This window comes from Zophobas morio, unplaced genomic scaffold, assembly GCF_036711695.1.
Source record: "Zophobas morio isolate AGI-343-1 ecotype UQ-CSIRO unplaced genomic scaffold, CSIRO_AGI_Zmor_V1 ptg000011l, whole genome shotgun sequence".
NCBI lineage: Eukaryota > Metazoa > Arthropoda > Insecta > Coleoptera > Tenebrionidae > Zophobas > Zophobas morio.
In genome coordinates this window covers 5,687,544-5,709,512 of record NW_026972116.1, presented here as the reverse complement: position 1 = coordinate 5,709,512, position 21,969 = coordinate 5,687,544, and the positions used below count along the sequence as shown (strand labels likewise).

General features: G+C 37.8%; 1 protein-coding gene across 1 annotated transcript in view; it reads right to left on the bottom strand.

The window, feature by feature from the left end:
* The window catches only part of LOC135126709 (acetylcholinesterase), a 215,848-nt gene that overhangs the window by 94,026 nt on the left and 99,853 nt on the right, over nucleotides 1–21,969 (bottom strand). The window contains exons 3-4 of the mRNA XM_064052808.1: nucleotides 13,069–13,211; nucleotides 11,820–11,972 (exon numbers count right to left, since the gene is read on the bottom strand). Coding sequence (XP_063908878.1) covers nucleotides 11,820–11,972; nucleotides 13,069–13,211 — 296 coding nt within the window. The remainder of the gene's footprint in view (nucleotides 1–11,819; nucleotides 11,973–13,068; nucleotides 13,212–21,969) is intronic.

Sequence of the window (21,969 nt, the reverse complement as noted above, 5' to 3'; positions counted from 1 at the left end):
ATTAGTAAAAACTGCAGTACTTACAGCTTTTACATTTTATAGCAGTTTTATAGCCGTGTATATTAAAATCACGAACACGAGTTATGTTTTGCCTTTTTGTTTTGCTTTAAATAAGTAGCTAACAGTTGTAATAAAACACAACCAATGGCATAATAATACGCCCCGCAAGTAGGAAGTAAATAAATTTGAAGAAACGTCACTTGGGAATAAAACTTGGTAGTTACAATGTACCCCCTAACGACCAAAGAAGAGGAAAAGTATAAACCGTCAGCTTTTACTTAAAGTGGATAAAATTTCCATGTCAAAATGCTGTACAAAATTACATGATTGGCATCCAGTATCGAATTAAATTCATTCCATTCCCATTTTTCACGAAGTGTCACAAGCAAAGTCTCCGTGTAAAAAAGCCCCAAAAATCAGGTGATTGATAAAGAACGGAAACGTGTTACTTCGCAGCGACGTTGTCGATTATTATTAAGAGACAATTTTTCACGTTTAGACGGATGGTGGTGTTATTTGCGTTCCGCATCCTGGGTTTTAACGATTATTTGCACAGTCGACAAGGGCGCTGAAGAGCCGTCGTCGCATCGCCTCTACAATAAGAGATCAGCATTCATGGTGGCGAAGGGAGGATAACTTGAGCATTTTGACTACGAGTGGATCCGCGGGCTGTAAAAACCAGCCTCGGGCACTCGCTAAACGTCGTAATGATGAAATATAGGGCGAGGAGGCCCTCTCGGATAGACACGGTTATCATCTTAAGCGTGCCGTTCTTTACTTTGGCTCGATGCCACCCGTGGAAAAATTGCGTGCTATATAGCACTTTGCGACTTCATAACAAAACGTCTAGACTTTTTCAACGATCCATGCATTATTTAATAAGAGCGGTTTAAGGCCACTTTGCATAAGAAAGGACTGTTTGCCGCGCGATATCACGGTTCACCATTCACTGGAACGCTGGGTGAAGAAAGCATCAAAATACAGAAGTTACCGACTGGAGGGAAAAGTTTCTGACATCTATATCACGTTGGGGTCTCGTTAAGGTAATCTACAGAAAATTATACAAGGATGGAATGGAGCAGAGAAAAATGTATAGGAATATTTGCAGTAGCTTGTGACTCAGGCAAAGGTCCCTTATTTATCAAGTATCTTGTCGGTTTACAACAGCCAAAAAAAAAAAAAAATTGAACCCATAAACATCTTTTAACATTCTTCGGGAAATACCTACTGAATACCAGTAGTGATTACTTCAATCTTAACATATCACTTACTTAGAATGTGAACTTTTATGATCTTTCAGTGATCATTTCAAATTATGTAGGTTATTGCAGAAGTAAAATAAAAATTACAAAAAAAAAAATTAACAACAAATTCTTTTGACGAAACGTGTATTGCATAAAAAAATTTGCTCATAAAATATAATCGGGTGAAACGTAAAACTTCTATTGTGTTCTATTCACATCATACGATAACTAAATCGGTCAAAGCTAGATTTGGTTTCGTTGAGAAAACAGTCACTTTCAGGATACCGAGAGGAGGAAAACTAGAACGATGCATACCGCCTCTTTTTTATACATTTAACAGTTCACCAAAACGTTCGAGTGCTCAACCAAACCAGATTAAAACTTTTTAATCTATAAGCTTTCCACATTAGGATATTTCAATTTTTTACATTTTCTTGGAGGCACTTCTTAATAAATTTCAATTTGTGAAAGACTTTTGTGTGCGCATTTTACCATAATGCTTTTTAATAAAATTATAATAAGAGTTTTATAAATTACTTCAGAACTATACAGACTCCAGTTTACTGTTATCAATTTCAAGTTTTAATATACTGTACGTTGATCGGTGATTAAAAAATCGGCGTGGGTAAAACTCAACAATGTATTTCTTAGTAACTCGAATTTACACGACTAATTACACAGCGACTATGTACAAAATAATTCCCGCGCAACTTGACTGGCTTCTCTCAACATTCGCTGAATAATCCTCGTTCCCGAAGGTGGCCTTTATTTAAACCTATAGTTCCGTGATCGAGATCTTTCTGGAATACCCATCGCGACTTCCGCTTCCAGGCTTTTCTTTAACGAACGCCGCCCGGCCGCCCTCACCGACGGTAAGTCATCATCGCCGTATATACTAGAACCCTTTGTTTCTTTAGTAATAATACCGAAAATTAGCTCCAGATATGCTGTCACATTACACTGTCTTAATCCTAGGACGAACACTGACAGAAGAGCTCAAATATATGTATTTTGTCATTATTTAAACAAATAATAAAGAGGTAGTGATTCGTGAGATACACAGGATGTTTAAAAAATAACGCAGTAAACAGTGAATTATTAAGTTTACAAATCTAAGTCCGAGAAAAATCATTAAAAAATATTCCTTACGTCAATTTGACGTTCACTTATAAAAACAAAATATCGTTCTAAATACACAGATCGATCAAAAAAAGTAAAAAAAATGTATTGTTGTAAACTATTCTTAAGTTTTTTGTAAAATTATTAAATGAAGAAAACGGTACTTCCAAAATTATTTTGAATAATTATCGATTTCATGTACCCAGTACAAACGGGTGTACTTAAGACCACATGGTCGAAGTAAAAAATGTAATATAAGTAAAAAAGTAAAAAGTAAAAAAAAATGTACGTACCACCCTTAAAGAGCAGACTTAGAACGTTGAAATTGGGTAGAAATAAGGAAGGCATAAAGTTAAACAATCGGTTAAATTTTCAACAAAGATTAACAATATTTATTTACAAAAAAATTAATAATGTCTTGAATTGCCACGCACTTTAATGCACTCAGCAACCCTCCTACGCATGCTGGCAATCACATGATCAATTGCATCTTGAAGCAACGTGTACCAGGTTATCTGCAACTGTGTACGTAATTCAACTAACGTGTTGGAAAGATGAGGTGAACGACGTAGTCTTTTATCCATCATGTTCTAGATATGCTCGATTGGATTTAAATCAGATGACCGTAGTGGGCAGGGCAAAAGATTGACATTATTTTCGGTCAGGAAGCCTCAAGTCATGTTAGCGATATGAGGACGGACATTATCTTGTTGGAAAATTACTTTTGGAAGGTCTAGTAGGGGCTCTAGCACCTACTCGAAGTAATGACAGCACACACCACACCATTACCACGGGCGTTAAAGACGTATAGCGACGTTGGATAAATTGTAAATTTTGAATTTGACCTCTTCTAGCACCTCTTGAGCGTCCATCAGAATGACACAAACAAAACCTGGATTCATTGCTGAAGATGATTTCTTGCCACTCAGTGTCCCAGTGTTGTCTGTCCTGACTCACTGTAGTCTAGGAGCTTTATGTTGTCGATAAATTGTACTCATCGAGATTCTACGTTCAACTACTCTGATCCAGTTCACTCCAACAGCTCGAGATGATTGTGTTGGATCCTGAATTGCACTTCGTTTTAAGAGCCGATCCTCCCGTTTTTGTGTTGCTCTAGGACATCCACTACTTATAGCGGACTTCTAGGTATTCTGTCTGCTAATCTCTATAGATCTATCTTACTGTGCCATGGGGATAAACAAGATATACTATTACAAAAACCAATAGATAGATAGATATGTCTTATTATTTTTATACAGTTTCAGTGTTATAAGTCTGCTCATTCAGGGTGGTACATTTTTTTTAAACGGAGTTTGATATTACTTGGACGAACCACGAATAAGGCATAGATCAGACTTACTTATTAACTGACCTAAAGAAGTTTTCACTTCAAGATTGATTCAACTGCAGTGTTCCTTTTGACAATCTCAAAACTGTTACTGTAGATTGGTGTACACAAATTTGTCTTCCTTAAGCCTTTGAAAAAGCGCTTAAGAAACGCCGAAAATATGATTTGCATAACATTCTGTGACAACACGATAGTGCAACACCACATATGACCGCTTTTTTTTAGACAAATCTGAGGTGCATCGGGTTACTCATCTTTTATACACGGTGAAATACCTGGGAGTCGGAGCTCCTGACTTTTCCGCCTTTTGGCTTTACGCCATCCCCAAAGCAACACCACCACCAAGAAGCTTTTCACTAACCCGTTGAGTCCAGAACCGATACGGGTTAACATTGGAGGATGACACCTCTCCGGTGGGATCTGGAGCCTCCCCGAGGTTCCAAGCTTTGTCTGGTACTTCAAACATGTAGGTACTGGTAAACGTTCGACAAAGCCTCTTACCCTTCGGAACATCTCGCTTCTGGTTAGACAATCTATAGTGAGATTGGTCAACTTGTTAGATGCGAAATATATTTCGATTTATTAGAACCGTCGACCTGATAGCCAATAGTTCGGCTGGGGCTAGCCAGAGAGGCTCCATAGCCCGGCTCCCCGTGGGACTGGCGTCTTAACCAGCTTTCCACTTTCCCCGAGCCCTTAAAGTCATTGTTTGTGGAGGACGAGACGCAAGTGTCTCCCCGCCTCCACAACCGCTTGGCTTCTACGTACCCTTTTATAGCCCCAGGATACCAGCGGGGTCAATCCAGCAAAAGTACCCGACATCAAAGTTTTGCAGCCCTTTTACAAAGAACTGTAGGCTTTGGTCTACCTCCACCAGAGCTCCTCAGCACAGAAGGTGGCAGTTGACACAGAACAAGAGAGCCCATAGGTCAGCGTTTCATTGCACAATACAATTATGTCCTAATGGTAGCTGTACCGAATAGGATCATATTGTAGTCACTCACATCCCCCACAGAAAGGTGACGCTTGCCAGACCAGGTTCCCGGATCCGAAGACGCCCGATCTCATCTTCTATAGGTATAGTCCAGATTTTGCGTTCAGTCGATTCTTTTAGTTTTCTACTATCGAAAAACTCATGTGTAAAATGTGTTGATGCAGATGTTGCGATTGCTGAATTTCAGCAATTATTTGGAGAACTTGTAAAAGCATAATTTTCTAACATGAACGATAACATTGATAACTAATGATATGAATAATAAATAATGGCTTAAAACTAACGCGAACTATATTGAATATTATATTATAGTTATAAATAAGTTTTTTTGTAACTTGAAACACAAACAGCACGTCTACATATATATTAGATATATAGGTATAATCGACTACTGATCTTTTCAAGAAGTATAAAAAAAAAGAGTAAATTTACTCATTGAACAAAAAAAACTTATGGATAAGTGAGGTAATTTGTTAAAAGAGAATGGGAATTACGAGAAACACAATCACTGTGTTGGGGATTTAATGATGTCTTGTTTATTTGCTTGTTATGTTATATTATTACTACCCAAGCGCAAGAGCAAGAAGTATTGCAATAGGGTCCAACGCGACGGGCTACTTTCATATTTTCTCAACGTTTCATGACGTTTCAGTATGAAAAAAGTAGTCTCCCATTTCCGTCTGTCTGTCGTCTCTGTCTGCCTGTCTGTCGTCAGCCTTGATTTTTATTAGACAGACATTCTCCGAAACTACCAGACCGATTATCGTCAAATTGTATTTTATTGATATCGTGTAGATGATAAAACGTTAACCAAATTTGTCTAATCGTCCCCTAACAATAATTTGATGACGTCATCTCAACATTTTGCCCAGTACTTGCCGCATAAATTTTAAAAAATAACAAACTACTAATTTTATTTACTTTTCAATATTTCTCCTAGTAATACGAAACACTAGCAACCGCAGTATATATTTGCAGTTGGAGGATCTCTACTTTAAATTATAAGGATTCTTATAATTCAATAATTTTTCGAAGAAATTGGAATAATTGGACTATACTTCAGGGGTGTAAATATCTTTGGCCCAATTTTTTTATATTTAAGAAAATCTCGTGTTTTCTTTAATTACAAAATGCTAAGAAATTTTTTTGCATTTAAAAAATTAGGCAAATTATCAGACACAATCGTAATAAATTTCATAAAAAAATGCATTTGTATCAATGCACAATCTAGTCCTCAACAGCAGAGCACCTATTAACAATCCACTGTTTTCTTTAATCTTTTAATGTGTATGGTTGTTGTGACACCTTATTTAGAATCGCCTATACAGAATGTCTCAAAAAATGCATGAATAAGGCAATTTATTGTATTGCTTAAACCAAGAAAAGCTCACCCAGTTTTGCAGAGAATATAGTACTGTTATTGTTAGTATTACACTCGACCTACCCAAATTGATTTACGTGTCTTTGCTAGAATGTTGATTACGTCATCACAAAATTTTGTAAGGGGAAAATTGACTTGGAACATTCGAATAGCTTACTTACATATTTTTACTTTAGTACACACCTGTCTTTATTTTAACTTATAGAGGTTATCATAAAAAACATTAAATCTCTAAATCTAATTTTATAAATTTTCGAATAAATTGGAGAAGTTGAACTTTACTTCAGGGTTAAAGGAAATTCTATTGAAATAACCTTTGTCTAATTTTTTTTATACATCTTGTCCATACTAAAAATCTGTATTAAGCTTCCCTACTGGTAGAATTTTACATTATTACTAAGATATCGAACAATATCTTCAATGTAATTCTAAATCTTATATGGGGGCTGGCTAATCTTAATCCAAATTTAATAACAAACATCATGACAAACTTTCTCTAATAAAGTAACAGCATGATGAGTGATGATGATGACCATATACTGATCATCCGGATCAGAGATGACTGGTTATTAATTAAAATTATGTATTTTCTTCCAGTTTAAGAATTTACCTATGAAGCGTCTAGGTTACTTAAATATTATATTAGTTATTATCTATGTGTCCTGTAATTAGGGAACTGTATTAATATTATTACTATTATTAAAATAATATATTCTTAGTGTTACTGGAAATAGTCATCTTTAATTCCTTTGAATTTTCTAAAAATTGACGGGGTTTTTTAACACATGTATATGCACTAGACTAGGCACTTTTTTATCGTTTCTAACTTTTTCCAACAAAACGCATCACATATTTTTAACCACTAAATAAAATTTAGTATGTCACCCTTAAACGTAAGCTAAGAAAGACGAAATATTTATTTTACTTAGGTAATTAGATCATGTTTCAAAATACTTTTTTTTACTTTCTAGATTGGCTGGAGCAGATTATTATATTTGACGTGACAATTTTTTATCCAAAAATAAAAATTGTGGTAGCTCAGCGGTTTATTGATAATAAGCAAACAATACAAAGCAAAATATGGGTATGGGTTATCGAAGTGGTGGCAATTCTCGTCGGGGATGGTGGCGGCTCCTGGGACTCAGAGCGTCGTAGGGGATGACGGCGGCGATGTATGTAGCACAGGGCACCTGGACAGTGCGACCCTGGAGATGACGACGTCGGCGGTGCGGCACAGGAGACCTAGAGAATGCGACCCTGGAGATGACGACGTCGGCGATACAGCACAGGGGACCTAGAGAGTGCAACCCTGGAGATGACGACGTCGGCGATACGGCACAGGGGACCTAGAGAGTGCGACCCTGGAGATGACGACGTCGGCGATACGGCACAGGGGACCTAGAGAGTGCGACCCTGGAGATGACGACGTCGGCGATACGGCACAGGGGACCTAGAGAGTGCGACCCTGGAGATGACGACGTCGGCGATGCGGCACAGGGGACCTAGAGAGTGCGACCCTGGAGATGACGTCGTTGAAGCGGCGCAGGGGGACCGTAAAACAGTGCAGCCCTGGTGATGATCTCGAAGCAGCGCAGGGGACCGTAAACAGTGCAGCCCTGGTGATAATCTTGAAGCGGCGCAGGGGACCGTAACACAGTGCAGCCCTGGTGATGATCTCGAAGCAGCGCAGGGGACCGTAAAACAGTGCAGCCCTGGTGATAATCTCGAAGCGGCGCAGGGGGCCGTAACACAGTGCAGCCCTGGTGATCACCAGAAGGGGACCGAGACAGTGCAGCCCTTAAGGTGGAGATGGTGGAGTTCCATCTGTACGGTGCTCACCAGAAGGGGACCGAGACAGTGCAGACCTTAAGGTGGAGATGGTGGCGTTCCATCTGCCTGAAAAGCGGCCGAGTTGCCCTTTTATAGGCAGGGTTGAGATGCGTGGGAGTACCTGCACAATGAAGTAACTTCAGGTGGGGTGCGTTCCAGTGGGGGTGAGCTTGGTGGGGTTGATATCGGCGCTGCCGAGGACAGCGCCCTCGAGAGGGTACTAGCGGAGCGCTTTGAAAGCTCCGCTACAATCTCCCCCTCAGGACCATTAAGGCGTCCCGACTATGGTCCTGAACTTGCTTTCTGAGGCGGCCTCGTTTTCGTAGCGGGGCCACTGGCGCTGGCGTAGGTGTAGTGCTCCCGTGAAACGGAGTATGGTAGAAACCTAGGGATGCTTGGGGATGCTGTGCGTCGTATACCTTATAACTCGTAGGTCCTTGTGGGCGCCTAATGTAAGGCCTCTCGCGTTTAGGAGCAATTTGGGCGCTGACTCCTTTTCGAGCGTTGATTCGTGGATGGGTTACTACCAGTACTTGATCTCGGGGTTGGTACTCGTGTGCGGGTCTTCGCGACTGGACGGTGTATTTCCTTTCGGCGCTCGTGAACAAGCGGCTACCGTATTTTACAGGGAGTTCGTTGGTGGCCTCCCCCTGGAGTGGAGCTACTCCTCGTACGTAGCTGCTATCTGTCGTTAGCACAAAGGGTTTCCTCATCTTCCTCCGCCCTTTACGCCGGGACTTCTTTTCTTTGCGGAAGGTCCGTCCTTTCTCTGCTGGAAGTTGCAAAGAGGAGAACGTGATGCGCGGAATTTCGGGGAATTTCTCATTCCCAATGGCGGAGTGGGCGTCAGCCCCCATGTATTCCATCGCGGAAAAATCTCGGGCTGGTGATGGTGCGGAGAAGGTCCGGATGTCATCGATTTGCATCGGTACGGTGAGTGGCGGTACCTGCATATCTCGGAGGATTTCTTGTGAGCGATCTATGGTGGGTTGCGCTCTAGAATTTATCCTCGCTGCACAGAGGTTTGTCCGTCGTGTCTCTGAATTGCAGTTTGGACAGTTCCGGCGGAAGACGCCGGGACGTTGGCATCCGTAACATCTAATGATTTCTTGGTCATTGGCCGGTCGTCGCTGATCCTGTGTTTTTCTCCTGCATTCTTGTGTCTCGTGGCCAAAGTTCTTACAGAAATCGCACCTGGGCCGTGGTCTTCGGTCGATTCTTGGGAATTCTTGCCGTCGGAATGTTTGGCCATTTTCTGGGGTTTCTGGTGCGTGGTTTCTAACTCTCGTTTCTCGCTCGTTCTCCTCAACGATTCGGGACTTATCGAGAAGTTCGGCGAAGGACCTGCAGTCGGACCTGGCGATTTTATCCCGAATATGGTATCTCAGCAGACCGTAGATTATGTCTAACTGCCATTCCTCGTCCAAGTCTCTCGTCATTTGTGCCAGTCGTTCTCGTTGGACGGTTATGAACTTATCGGTTGGCGTCTTTTCGTCCTGGGGATTATTAAAAATGTCCAAAAAAAGGCGATGGTTAGGTCGTCTGGGGGCAAAAGCTTCTCGTAGAAGTTCCGTCGCTTCTCTCCATGTGTGAATCTGATTTTTCACGCCATTCCACCATTGATTGGCTTCTCCAGTCAATAGTAGGGGTAAGCCGGCTATGGCGTCCTCGTCCGTGATATTTTCCATATCCTTGTATAAACTCGCAGCCGTAATAAATTCCGTTACAGCAGCGTGGGCGCGCTTTCCGTCAAAACGGGCCTGGCAGTGGGTAAAGTGGCGGTTCCTGACCACTTGCGGTTGTGGGACAACTTGTACCCTATCCAAGAGCTGCTGGAACTGCTCTGGTGTCATCTGTATAGCCGCCATTGTGGAGTTACGGGGACTTCTTCGGACTGGGAGTGTGAGTTCTTTTTTTTTGCCGTGGAATCTTGCCTTCTTCGTTGGTTGACAGTTTTGTGGTATTTTGCCTACCTCGAGCCCCACTAAGTTGGGCGATAGATTTGTAGAATGTTGCCTCCTTCGAGCCACTAAGTTGGGCGCCAGTTTGTGGTAGCTCAGCGGTTTATTGATAATAAGCAAACAATACAAAGCAAAATATGGGTATGGGTTATCGAAGTGGTGGCAATTCTCGTCGGGGATGGTGGCGGCTCCTGGGACTCAGAGCGTCGTAGGGGATGACGGCGGCGATGTATGTAGCACAGGGCACCTGGACAGTGCGACCCTGGAGATGACGACGTCGGCGGTGCGGCACAGGAGACCTAGAGAATGCGACCCTGGAGATGACGACGTCGGCGATACGGCACAGGGGACCTAGAGAGTGCGACCCTGGAGATGACGACGTCGGCGATACGGCACAGGGGACCTAGAGAGTGCGACCCTGGAGATGACGACGTCGGCGATACGGCACAGGGGACCTAGAGAGTGCGACCCTGGAGATGACGACGTCGGCGATACGGCACAGGGGACCTAGAGAGTGCGACCCTGGAGATGACGACGTCGGCGATGCGGCACAGGGGACCTAGAGAGTGCGACCCTGGAGATGACGTCGTTGAAGCGGCGCAGGGGGACCGTAAAACAGTGCAGCCCTGGTGATGATCTCGAAGCAGCGCAGGGGACCGTAAACAGTGCAGCCCTGGTGATAATCTTGAAGCGGCGCAGGGGACCGTAACACAGTGCAGCCCTGGTGATGATCTCGAAGCAGCGCAGGGGACCGTAAAACAGTGCAGCCCTGGTGATAATCTCGAAGCGGCGCAGGGGACCGTAACACAGTGCAGCCCTGGTGATCACCAGAAGGGGACCGAGACAGTGCAGCCCTTAAGGTGGAGATGGTGGAGTTCCATCTGTACGGTGCTCACCAGAAGGGGACCGAGACAGTGCAGCCCTTAAGGTGGAGATGGTGGCGTTCCATCTGCCTGAAAAGCGGCCGAGTTGCCCTTTTATAGGCAGGGTTGAGATGCGTGGGAGTACCTGCACAATGAAGTAACTTCAGGTGGGGTGCGTTCCAGTGGGGGTGAGCTTGGTGGGGTTGATATCGGCGCTGCCGAGGACAGCGCCCTCGAGAGGGTACTAGCGGAGCGCTTTGAAAGCTCCGCTACAAAATAGAATTAAGAATATTTATTTCATTTAGATCTGATTTATAGAAAGCGAATAAAAAGTTAATCGCGATTAACTTTTAGTTGAGGTCTGTTGCGATGCAATGTTCAATCACGGGCTCATATTCTACATTTTAATCCTCTGTTAAATCAATCGAGGACTCTCTCTTTTTATAAACTTACCCTTAAAATTTCTGTTATTTCATGAGTCATGACTTCAGTGTTTGTACCACTAAAACCATATGGAGTAAATAACACAATGGCGACCCTACCCAAAAGCCCATATTGCTACAATTCAGAATATCTGGCTGCTATTCAAATTTGTAACAATAAGAGACACGGAACTAAAAGTTTAAAGGTATTTAAATATTTTGTGTTCAATTTTTATAAGTAAATGTGAACGTAGTGCATTGTACAAAGTTTCAGGTTGAAACAAGGGAACCCGAGCTTTGCTGAATAAATGTAGAATTACCATAATTTTTTATTAATTGTTAGATCTCCAACTGTGAAGAAGTTTTGATCTCGTTGTTGTTAATGTACGGGTAGTCGGAGCGGATTTAATTAACTCGTGCTGTATAACTGTGGCTCTATTGAATAATTTAGAATTTACCATTGCAGGATTGCTTTGCAAAATTGAACTAACTGGCAAATGTTCTGGTAATTGACGCATTTGTAAAAACTCAACAATATTTGCTCTATTTAATTAGTTTTGTTTCGACGGTTACAATGAAATTGTAAAATACAGTACCATTAGCGGAAATGAATAAAAATCATATAGTAGGTTACCATAAAAGCCTTAGTATACTTACGTGTGTGAAAAAGTAGTAATATACTTTCATTCCTCGTTCTGCTGCGAGCTCCGCGAAGTCGTTAGTGGGACAAATAAAAAAATAATCACCAACGACATCACCAACCATTTTCTGATTTAAGTATCCGTCGTTGACATGCTCCCAATCCGTATACTGGAAAATAAAATACAAAGGTATACGAAATATTCAAATGCTATAAAGAGGTGTAAGTCGGTGTATTTATGTTTAAAAAAAATGTCGTTTAATGTAAGTAATAATAATTAATAATATTCTTTTACAATAAAATCCATTTTAATGGTTAATTACAACTTATGTAAAGTAAAATTTACTTCATATAAGGACAGAAAATAACAATCGAATACGGTAAAAAATGATATTTATTTCTCTCTTTGGTATCATTCTGAGAGGCATTACCGCTCTGAATCACGAGTAGGAATTGATGATTTTTATGTTTATTAAATATTTTTAAATTATGGTTCCCGTATTTTACACAAGGGAAATTAAAGAAATAGCAAGACAGTCAGTGATGCTAGAATAACTTCATATTTTCAGTTATAAGGTTGCCAGTACAGTCTGTTTCTAAATATAAACTGCTTTGGAGTACGCGACCAGTTTTTCGTCAATTTTGATATTACTTGTTAAACTTGGTAGAAGGCATTATTCCTTCAAAATCGCAGTTTAAAACGTTACCGCTTCCATGTTTGCCAAAAGACGTAGGCTTTAACAATGTCGTACTAGCTTTGGCAACAAGTATAAGTGTACAGAAAATGCTATCGGTTTATACGAGAAATATGAGGATATTATGTGCAATTTATTAATGTAAATATATTATTGTCTACATAAAGTTTCTTGTTTTTTCGTGTTTCAACGGTTTTGTAATGCGACTGCGTGTTTCAAAGGTGTGTCCAGCAGCAGCAAGTTACTGTATCAAATTACATAGATGTGGAAATACAACTTTCTCGCTATTAACACGTTTTTAAATAAACGGAATAAGAAGTAAGAACGTCTTTAAATTTCCAAACTATATCACTGCATTCGGACGTGTTGGACTTGTTACATCAACGTTAAAACATATGAATTACCAAAGCCGCTTTTATTTTTCCGAAAACTCATGGGATGATTTTTCATGGTTTTTCATTGATTTCATTGACTGAACCTTAGGTATACGTTTATCTAACTGGATAGGGTCGTATTCACTGACGGTTCTTATATTTTTGTAAATACAAGATAAGAATACAAACAGACTTACCTGAAATACAATAGCGTCACGCTCTAAACGACTCATGTTTTTGAAAATCGTGTCGATAATATCGTGATATTTGTCTCGTTGAAGGAAGCTAGGTCCATCCTTTTCGAAAAAGTCGATAAAGTCGTATAATAAGAAATAAGTGCCTGTAAAAAAAGGTCTTCTTTAGTGAACGGTTAAAATACTTATATTGTTATTTAGATATAATGATACATTAATATGTTATGAATTTTAAACAACTCGTTTATTATTCATAATAAAAAATTCTTCAATGATAATCAGGTCATAGGTTTGAGGTTTACCTATGGAAGATCTAATAGCTTCGCGTATTTTTTTCTGTGATCGGTACTTTCTTTATACAATATGGTCTACAAAATTTTAGATAAAGGAAGATGGCGATTAATACACATAAGTTTATCCTATTTCTATCAAATAAACAGGAGCTCTCTTATGTGTCTATAATCCCTCCGTGCGCTAATAACCCACCGTTTATTTGAAAATTTTTAGATCATACTGTATATAACACTATACATTTAAATTATCGCTTAAGGTTGTTGCTATGCTGAAATAGGAATAAGCAGTTCCACTAATGCCTCATTAGAATAAAATAAATATTTGCAATTATAATGGAAACAACTAACTACTGTTGTATCGTAAATATTTCACAAAAGTATTTTATAATTTTCCAAAAAGGAAGAACAAACTATGTTTTCTAGCGTTATATGTATTTGAAATGAGAATCATATAAACGACTGCAAATATTTGTTTACAGTTTAACGCTAAGTACAAAATTAAGTTATTCTTTTAAAAATATTATCCAAGCTGAAGAAAAGTTCGTATTAACATTGTAGACAAGAAACAATATAAAATAAAAACCTATAATACATGATTCTATCCTCTGCACCAACGGGGACATGCGATCAAAAATACCGAGAGTGTTTTGAATTATTTAACCACATGCAAAAAAATGATCCCATAATTCTTTAATTTTCGACTGGTGTTCTATAAAGTAAAAATGTAAGGTGACCACAAAGGACACAATCTGAATATAAAATGTAAGAGTGGGCACTAAGGGGGACACGACTATGGGCCTCCTCAATCTATCCAACCAGGAGACACGCCGTCCAAATACTGAGCAGCAATTAAACCGAAATGTTCTACATAATGTACAGTTCATTTCGTTACTGCAGCGGAACAGTTGTTGATAACTCTTCTTGAAGAATTTCGATCCATACATTGGTACTAAGAATCAGCTATTGTTATAAATTATAATGCTAAATTATACGGCTATGATCTTAATCTTCGTAAGGACGTCTGGTTACCATTGGCAAGATCATAAAGACAAAGTAAAATGTACGTTTATGTAATCCACTCTACTATCTAAAGAATCTAAGAACAAGGGCCATTACTAAACTAAATTGAACTTTAGTTAAACAAAAAAATCACTAAATTGTATGAAAATAATTATTGAAATGATTACTTTTTGAGACAAGGCAATAAGAAGGGTATATTGGAGTAATTCTGCATTTGCTATTTTTAGAATATCTTTCCAGTGGTTTCCTAGATGAACCTCAATTTCTATTAAAAGAATCATTTTATTTACAAACAAACAATACACACAAATTTGGCAAACCAGAGGATCTGAGGTGAATGTTCAAATAAGAAAATTTGGACCAACCAAAAATAGTTAACCGTAAGAAACAAACTAAATGTAATTTCCCGAACTCTTTTTAAGTTTGAAAAACAAAATAAAAAAATTACTTCCAACCTCTTCTTTCCTGAGAGGAGAGATTCTAGAGAAAAAAGACGAAGGGTGTATCTGAACCGTTGGATAGGTTGAAGAGGCACACAACCCTCGTCTCCTCGAACTCCAAACTTGACTCCTTTACATTTTTTTCTGTGGGGTTACCTTTCTACAGTTTATACACTACCTAATGAAAAATTGTAATGTTTAATCTTGCAAAACAATTATTTTTAGAGACGTGCGACAGTTAATGCAGAGAAGGACAAACGCATGTATTTTAAACTGTTACTTCTGTAAAAAAAATCTTAATTGTTACGCCTACGCTTCGTAAAAAATACAGTATTCTCATGAGCCAAAATATCATTTTGTGCACTATTTATTTAAATAACTACTATATCTACGAGTACTTTAATAGAACACAAAATATCTTTTAAATTTTTACATTAATGAAATAGACACCAATATCTACTACTTTTCACTTTCATGGTCCCTTTCTTAATTTTTAATATTTTCGGCTAACAGTTTACTTACAAATTTTGACAAGAACTAGAACAATTATTACATATAAACTTTTACCAGCTTTTGTTAAACTTGATCATGATCCAGATACTCTCATAAATCGCATTTCGGTGCATATCAGGAGGCAGTTTTTTGCTAATTAGACACTTCTCGACACAGTGTGATGTCTTTATCTCATTAAGAAGTGAGTAGTAGGTCCTGTATAAGGCTACGAGTCATTTGCAAATCCTAATATTTTGAGGTTTCCTAGGTATGTTTAAATATTGTGTAGCTAGATATTGCCTTCCCTTTCTCCACTTATAGGGCAAAAATATTTGTAAAATGAAATTAATAAAAATACGTTTGCAGAGACTTATAAATAACAACTAATGTAATGTTTTTATACAATTTTATTATTTTATTATCTTTCAAATACCGTATGATCCAAATGGGGCTTGTGATTAATTCACGTTAGCTTGTCCTATTTATTTCCAATACGTTAGCTCTCTATATTAGCTCTCTATCTATCATGCTCAACGTGCGCTTATCACAGCTTCCCTTTATCTGAAAAGTTCTGGATCATACTGTATAAGTTTTGTTGTTTTGATAGATCCTATAGCCTCTCAGAAATGATCCTCCTCCTATCTTAACTTTTGAACGACTGTCATTATAACACCAAAATGTGATGGAACTAAACTATAGTTAAAGTATTAGACTTGGACTGGTTTATGACTTCACACGGCATATCAACTTTAAATGAAATAGGTGTGGGTTGAGTGGATCATAAACATACTAAGAAGACTTTAACAATTTTATCTCAGACTGGGAACAACTATAAACTTAATTGAGCGCTTATATATAGCCTAAAATCAGTACTTGTACTAAACTTTAAAAAATACACTAAACTCTAAATATTAGGGGAGCTTTTAGGTCAAAGATGTATCTGATATTTATCAGTTATCTTTTTGCTGTAATAAATAAAGTCGATTTTTCAATATTAGGAATTTCTATTTATATGTTTTTCCACAAAGTCCAGGTTACGTAACTTATTTACGTAACTTATTTCTAGATGAATGAGGCGACCCTCCGGTTAAACACTTCTGATCACATTGTATGCCTACCAAAATAAACAGCATAAATACCCGTCGTGTTGTTATACCTACCATGAGTTTATCTAGCAGTCATAAATAATACATAAAGACCAACAGACAATGAGTTCGAGTTTATCCCAAAGGCAATTGTTATTGTTACCCTCATTGCGATCGGAAGGTCGAAATCAGATAAAGATAATTGGATAAACCCGCAGGTTTGTCCATAAAAAATATTTAGTTTCAGCTCGAGGAGTTGCATATTTTTATTTTTAAATTTTAGGGGATTATCACAAACCTCGTTCTAATTGCTCCGTCCAAACTTCGTCGTTCTATTTTAGTAATTTCACACGCGCCCGCAATAGAAACGAAGTTAAACCCTGAAGTGTTAAGGCTAAACACGCTATATCGAAAGAATTTCAGGCATGCAACTGTCAACCAAGCGCAGAAATTCAGATTTTAATTTGTAACGATAAGTTGAGGTTAATTACTAGCAGTTCGTTGGCACGCTACATTAAATCCTCAGTGCACCGGCCCAGACGCATCAGTAGTCATTTAAACTATTTGATGGAGCCGCAAAAGCGCATTTCATTTGCTTATTTGAATTATTGAAGCCGAGTTACGTTGCGGTGGTGAAGTTTAATCTTACGAGGGTATTTATCAAAATTGTGCAGGTTTATGTCTTTTAGCACGTTATTGTGTAGGTGTGCAAACACACTGTTAACAACCTGTACTCAACTAGTCACGTTGCAGTAAAGGGAGGACTGAAACGGTACATCCGCTTTTTGTGTATTATTTTTCTGCTCACGTTTAGTCCGGCACATAAAACCTAATTGAAGTAATGCGCAAGGCGACAGGCAATCGGAAACCCGCTTTACAATTAGACCCGAAAGTAAATTTTGTTACACATTACGGGGCTATAAAAATACAAACCAATGCACAGAGACCAGCTAAAATGGATTATTTTTTACGGCGGGAGACTTTTACTTAAATTTTATGCGCGTGTAACGAAGTTAAAGATGGGCCGGACATACTAACTTCAATTTTGAGTAAATGCGTGTGGCTATCAAATGACCAGTTAGATTACAACTGCGTTAATATTTAAGTATCTACGGCCAAATACCTCAAATTATGTTTCACCATAGAGGGCAAAATACAGAATGAAAACTTGTACATCAATATTAATATTTAACCATAAAGGACAAACTCAAGTTGCGTTCTGAAATGGTAAAAAATTTAAAGCTGAATTTTAAGAGAAGCGCGAAACACAATTTTGTCACAAGTTAGGCTCATATTTTTGTCTACAAGCATTAATTTTAGGCAACGGTTACCATGGGGCAAATCTTATTTTCATTAATTTTAATATGTATGTAGTTAAATATTACAGACGCGCATTCAAGTGTAAGCAGAAACCCAACACTTTAGGCATACAGGAAACATATACTCTGCTAGATAATTTATTGTTGCACTAAAATAAACACCTAGAAGATCATATACAAGTAAGTAAAGTATAAAGTTTAAATTCGGTACTCAATCAGAAGTAAAGAGTTTGCAAACAGTACGAATGATTTTTTAAGAAAAAGAATTAAATGCTCGTTTGAAAAATAATGTCAAATTTTGAAAGTTTTCACCGCAAAGATTATTTTTCCTGTTCAGCTAAAAGCTGGTCACGTATAGTATGCGGTGTTGAAACTACTTATGAAATAAATTCAGTAATTTCAGAACTAATGATATTTGTCGAAAAGGCTAAAACAGCTCACTTTGTATTTCTAGTTACCCTCTTTCTAAGTTAGTGTACTTATTTGGAAAAGTACTCCTTTCCAGCTATGATTTGCATCCATTTCTTTAGATAGCACTTTTAGAGATCTTTTCAAGAAACCCACATTTGTTATCACTGATTTCAAAGTTCTTGAGATTGTAACATTTTCGCGGTTCAATCAAATGGTTTACACAATTTCAAAAAAGTTAGAAATACCTACAATTACTGATTTTTTTCCATAACTACATTCATATACGTTTACATTCAAAAGTTTATAATAATTTTTTATTTAGAACTCGCTGGAAGTATGTAGATATTCAACGAAAAAGTTCATTTATAATTTTAGTTTGTTACTTGTTCATACGTGTCTTTTGTATAACGCTGGCCATAGAGATTGCGTCCCAAAACTTTGTGTCGTGTTAATAAGTTTTTTACCAGTGGAATCTGACAAAATATTAGGCCAATATTTTATAGCTCAATTTCAGTTATCGTACAAAACAAAATAATTACGGAAATACAACAAAAATAAATTCAATAAATTCATAACATGGCTTAGCAATAATAAGTAGGCTCTGAGAAATGTAACATAAATCTTTTTTTTTTGTTAACAACATCAAATAATAATAATTAAATAATTTTCTAGGAATTGGTTTGGAATTCTGCCACGAAGTTCTAGAAGAAATTTGGTAGAAGTCAAATTTCGTTTGAAAATTCCTGTTACAGAATTTATTAATACGACAAGGTTTTTTGTACGTAAAGCCCTAAGGCCAACGTTTAAAAAGGCACTGCTTAAATAATTGTATATTATGTCTACGTCAAAAATATATTCAAATACAGGCTACAGGGTATGGTACTTGAAGAAGAATTAAGTTTGAATTTTTGTGACGTATGCAGTGCTTTATTATGTATGACGCGCTAAGTTTAAAATATTCAGAATTAATGCAGTAAAAAATGGCCTACAAACTAATCAAACTTTTTGCATAATTTTTCATTAAAATAATATTTTGCGATACATATTATTATCTTTTTCAAATTATGTTCTTGGTTATTACAAATTTGATATTTTTGTTTACGAAATAGATCTCTCTCATATCAAGATAGTACAAAAAATATGTAACAATATTCCTTTAAAGAAAGGAAATATTATCTTTCGAAAAGTTAAACATATTTGGTATCATAAATGAGGTACCCTACATATATCTTCTGAAAAGTCAACATACATACTTAATAGGATAAATAATAAATCGCTAAAGTAAAATACAATATAGCCGGCCTATAATAATAGTCACTGTCATACTAGTACAGAACATAAATGACGAGGTACATCAGAAATAGCTTTACCAATTTTGAGTGACTGTAAACTGTTATCTACATTTTAAAAAATTGCAGGTTTTATAAATGCATGCTCCTCCTCTTAAAAATAATAACAAAATTAAAAAACATCACTAAACCAATATAGATGAGTAGATGACAGTAGTTTTTAATGCTTGAAAACGTTTTTCCATCTTGGTTAAATTTATTTTTCGACAGAAAATAAAACTGATGTATGTGTATGTCGACGTGTAACAGTAATAAAAAAGGCAGAACCTACAAAAAAATAAAAAAATAAATGAGAGAAACTTATTTTTTATTAAAAATTCTCAAAGTTTATTAAGGTACAAATATAGATAAAATCGTGACAAAAAAGTAAAAACAGTGCACACACTTCGGTTACAAAAATTTTAATGAATATAGTTCTCGAATGTTGCTCATGAAATAAGAAATAATTACAAAATGAAATAAAAGTATTCTGTAAAAGTCAGTTAGCAAATATTAGTCAAAGCAACAGCCAAAATGAAAGAAATAACAATGTATTGTTACGAAATAAACCCAAACGCCGCCCCGGCACGACGCCTGTGGGTTCCCGTATGTACGTCGCCGATGACTCATTGTCGGCGACGGCGGCCGAAGAAGAACCTGGAAGCGGAAGTCGCGAATGGGTCCTCCAGAGAAGTCAAGAAGCGGTGACGTAGACGTTTCGAGAAGGACCGCGTGCGGTTTAAATGGGAACCGCCGTCGTGAATAGAGGGAGTAGTCCGAACAACGAGAGAGAGAGCTGAATACAGTTACATAATCAGTATTTTACAAATAAGTAGTGCAATGATTTGAAATTTTTATGTTTTTAATAATAATAATAATAAAAATAATAGTCTTTATTGTCCAACGGAATAACCAATTATAGCACAAATAAATAAAGTAATAATATTTCACAAATATAAATTAACTGAAAAGATGTATATTGTACAATTAACAAAAGAAATAAAAAAAATTAAAAAGAAAAATTAAGCAGAATTTAAGCAGAAATTAAGCAAAGATGCGATCAGCCGCCTTGCACATGATGTTGATGGGATCTCTGCGCAGCACGTCGGTTCTTGCAGCCGGGGGACGAAATGAAACGTCAGATCTCGAAGAGATGCGTGGAACATAAATTGGAATTTTTGAAAGTAAAAATTCACAATCGATTTGATTATGCAACAGTTTGTATGTGTCCCTCCTATAGCTCAACGAGACCATATCATGTCGATGTAATAGCTGAGGTTGATCAATACCGATCTCAGGGTAAATTCCATTCACCTTAAATGACAGGAACTTCAAAAAACGACGATGAATTTTATCCAAGGCAGGTATATTCAACTTTGCTCAAAACATAGGCATAATAAAGTTTTTTGATCAAACTGATATCTGAGAAGTATTTGCTGATACGCATTACAAAGCCCAAGGATTTAAGCGATGAACTACACACATTGTCAAGGTGTGGAAGAAAAGTGAGTTTTGCATTAAACCACACTCCAAGATCTTTCATACTATGCTTTTTCTCGAGCAAATGATCATCTATATAGTGAGAGGTATTAAGGGGTGTCAGAGTCGTATAAGTAACCGTACAACACTTATTCACATTCAGATTGAGTTTGAACCTTTCGCACCACTGAATAATCCTATTTAAAGTTAATTGAAGCAAGTCCATATTTCCCACTCAAGAGATCTCATGATAAAGTTTTACATCATCCGCATAAGCTAAAGCTGGGCAAGACAGTTGCAATAGAAGATCATTAATAAATAGAATAAACAACAGAGGACCAAGGTTGGACCCTTGCGGAACCCCAGATGCGACGATGAATTCACTTGAGGCGTAACCATTGTAAAAAACATAAGCAACTCGATCGTACAAATAAGATCGAATTAGTGCCAGAGCACTATCAGTAAGTCCAAAGTAGCTAAGTTTATGTAATAGGATTCTATGCTGAATTGTATCAAAAGCTCGGCTAAAATCCGTATAAATAATATCGACTTGACCACGATTATCAGTCTTTTCAGCAAGATACTGAGTAACTAACTGTAGCAAGATTCGTAAGTGTTGAGCGGCCAGAAACAAAACCATGTTGATGTGGTGAAATGTAATTCTTAACATGGTTATAAATTGCTGAATAGAGCACCTGCTCAAACACTTTTGAGAAGTTCCATAAAATAGCAATTTGCCTGTAGTTAGGAATCATGGAGGAATCTCCTTTCTTCAAAATCGGGCATATTTTTGCACGTTTCCATACTGACGGGAAAGACGAGCTTTCGATAACAGCATTGAATAATATGGAGAGCGGTTTAGCTAAGACGTATTTACAGTCCCGAATCAAGAAACTAGGAATAAGGTCGTCACCAGCAGTAAACTTGTTGGAAAATTTTGCCATGATATTAATAAGTTGCTGTTCTTCTACGGACCCACAATTGAGGGGTGAGATATTACTTGCTAAATCAGAAAGATCCATCGCGATGTCGGCTGC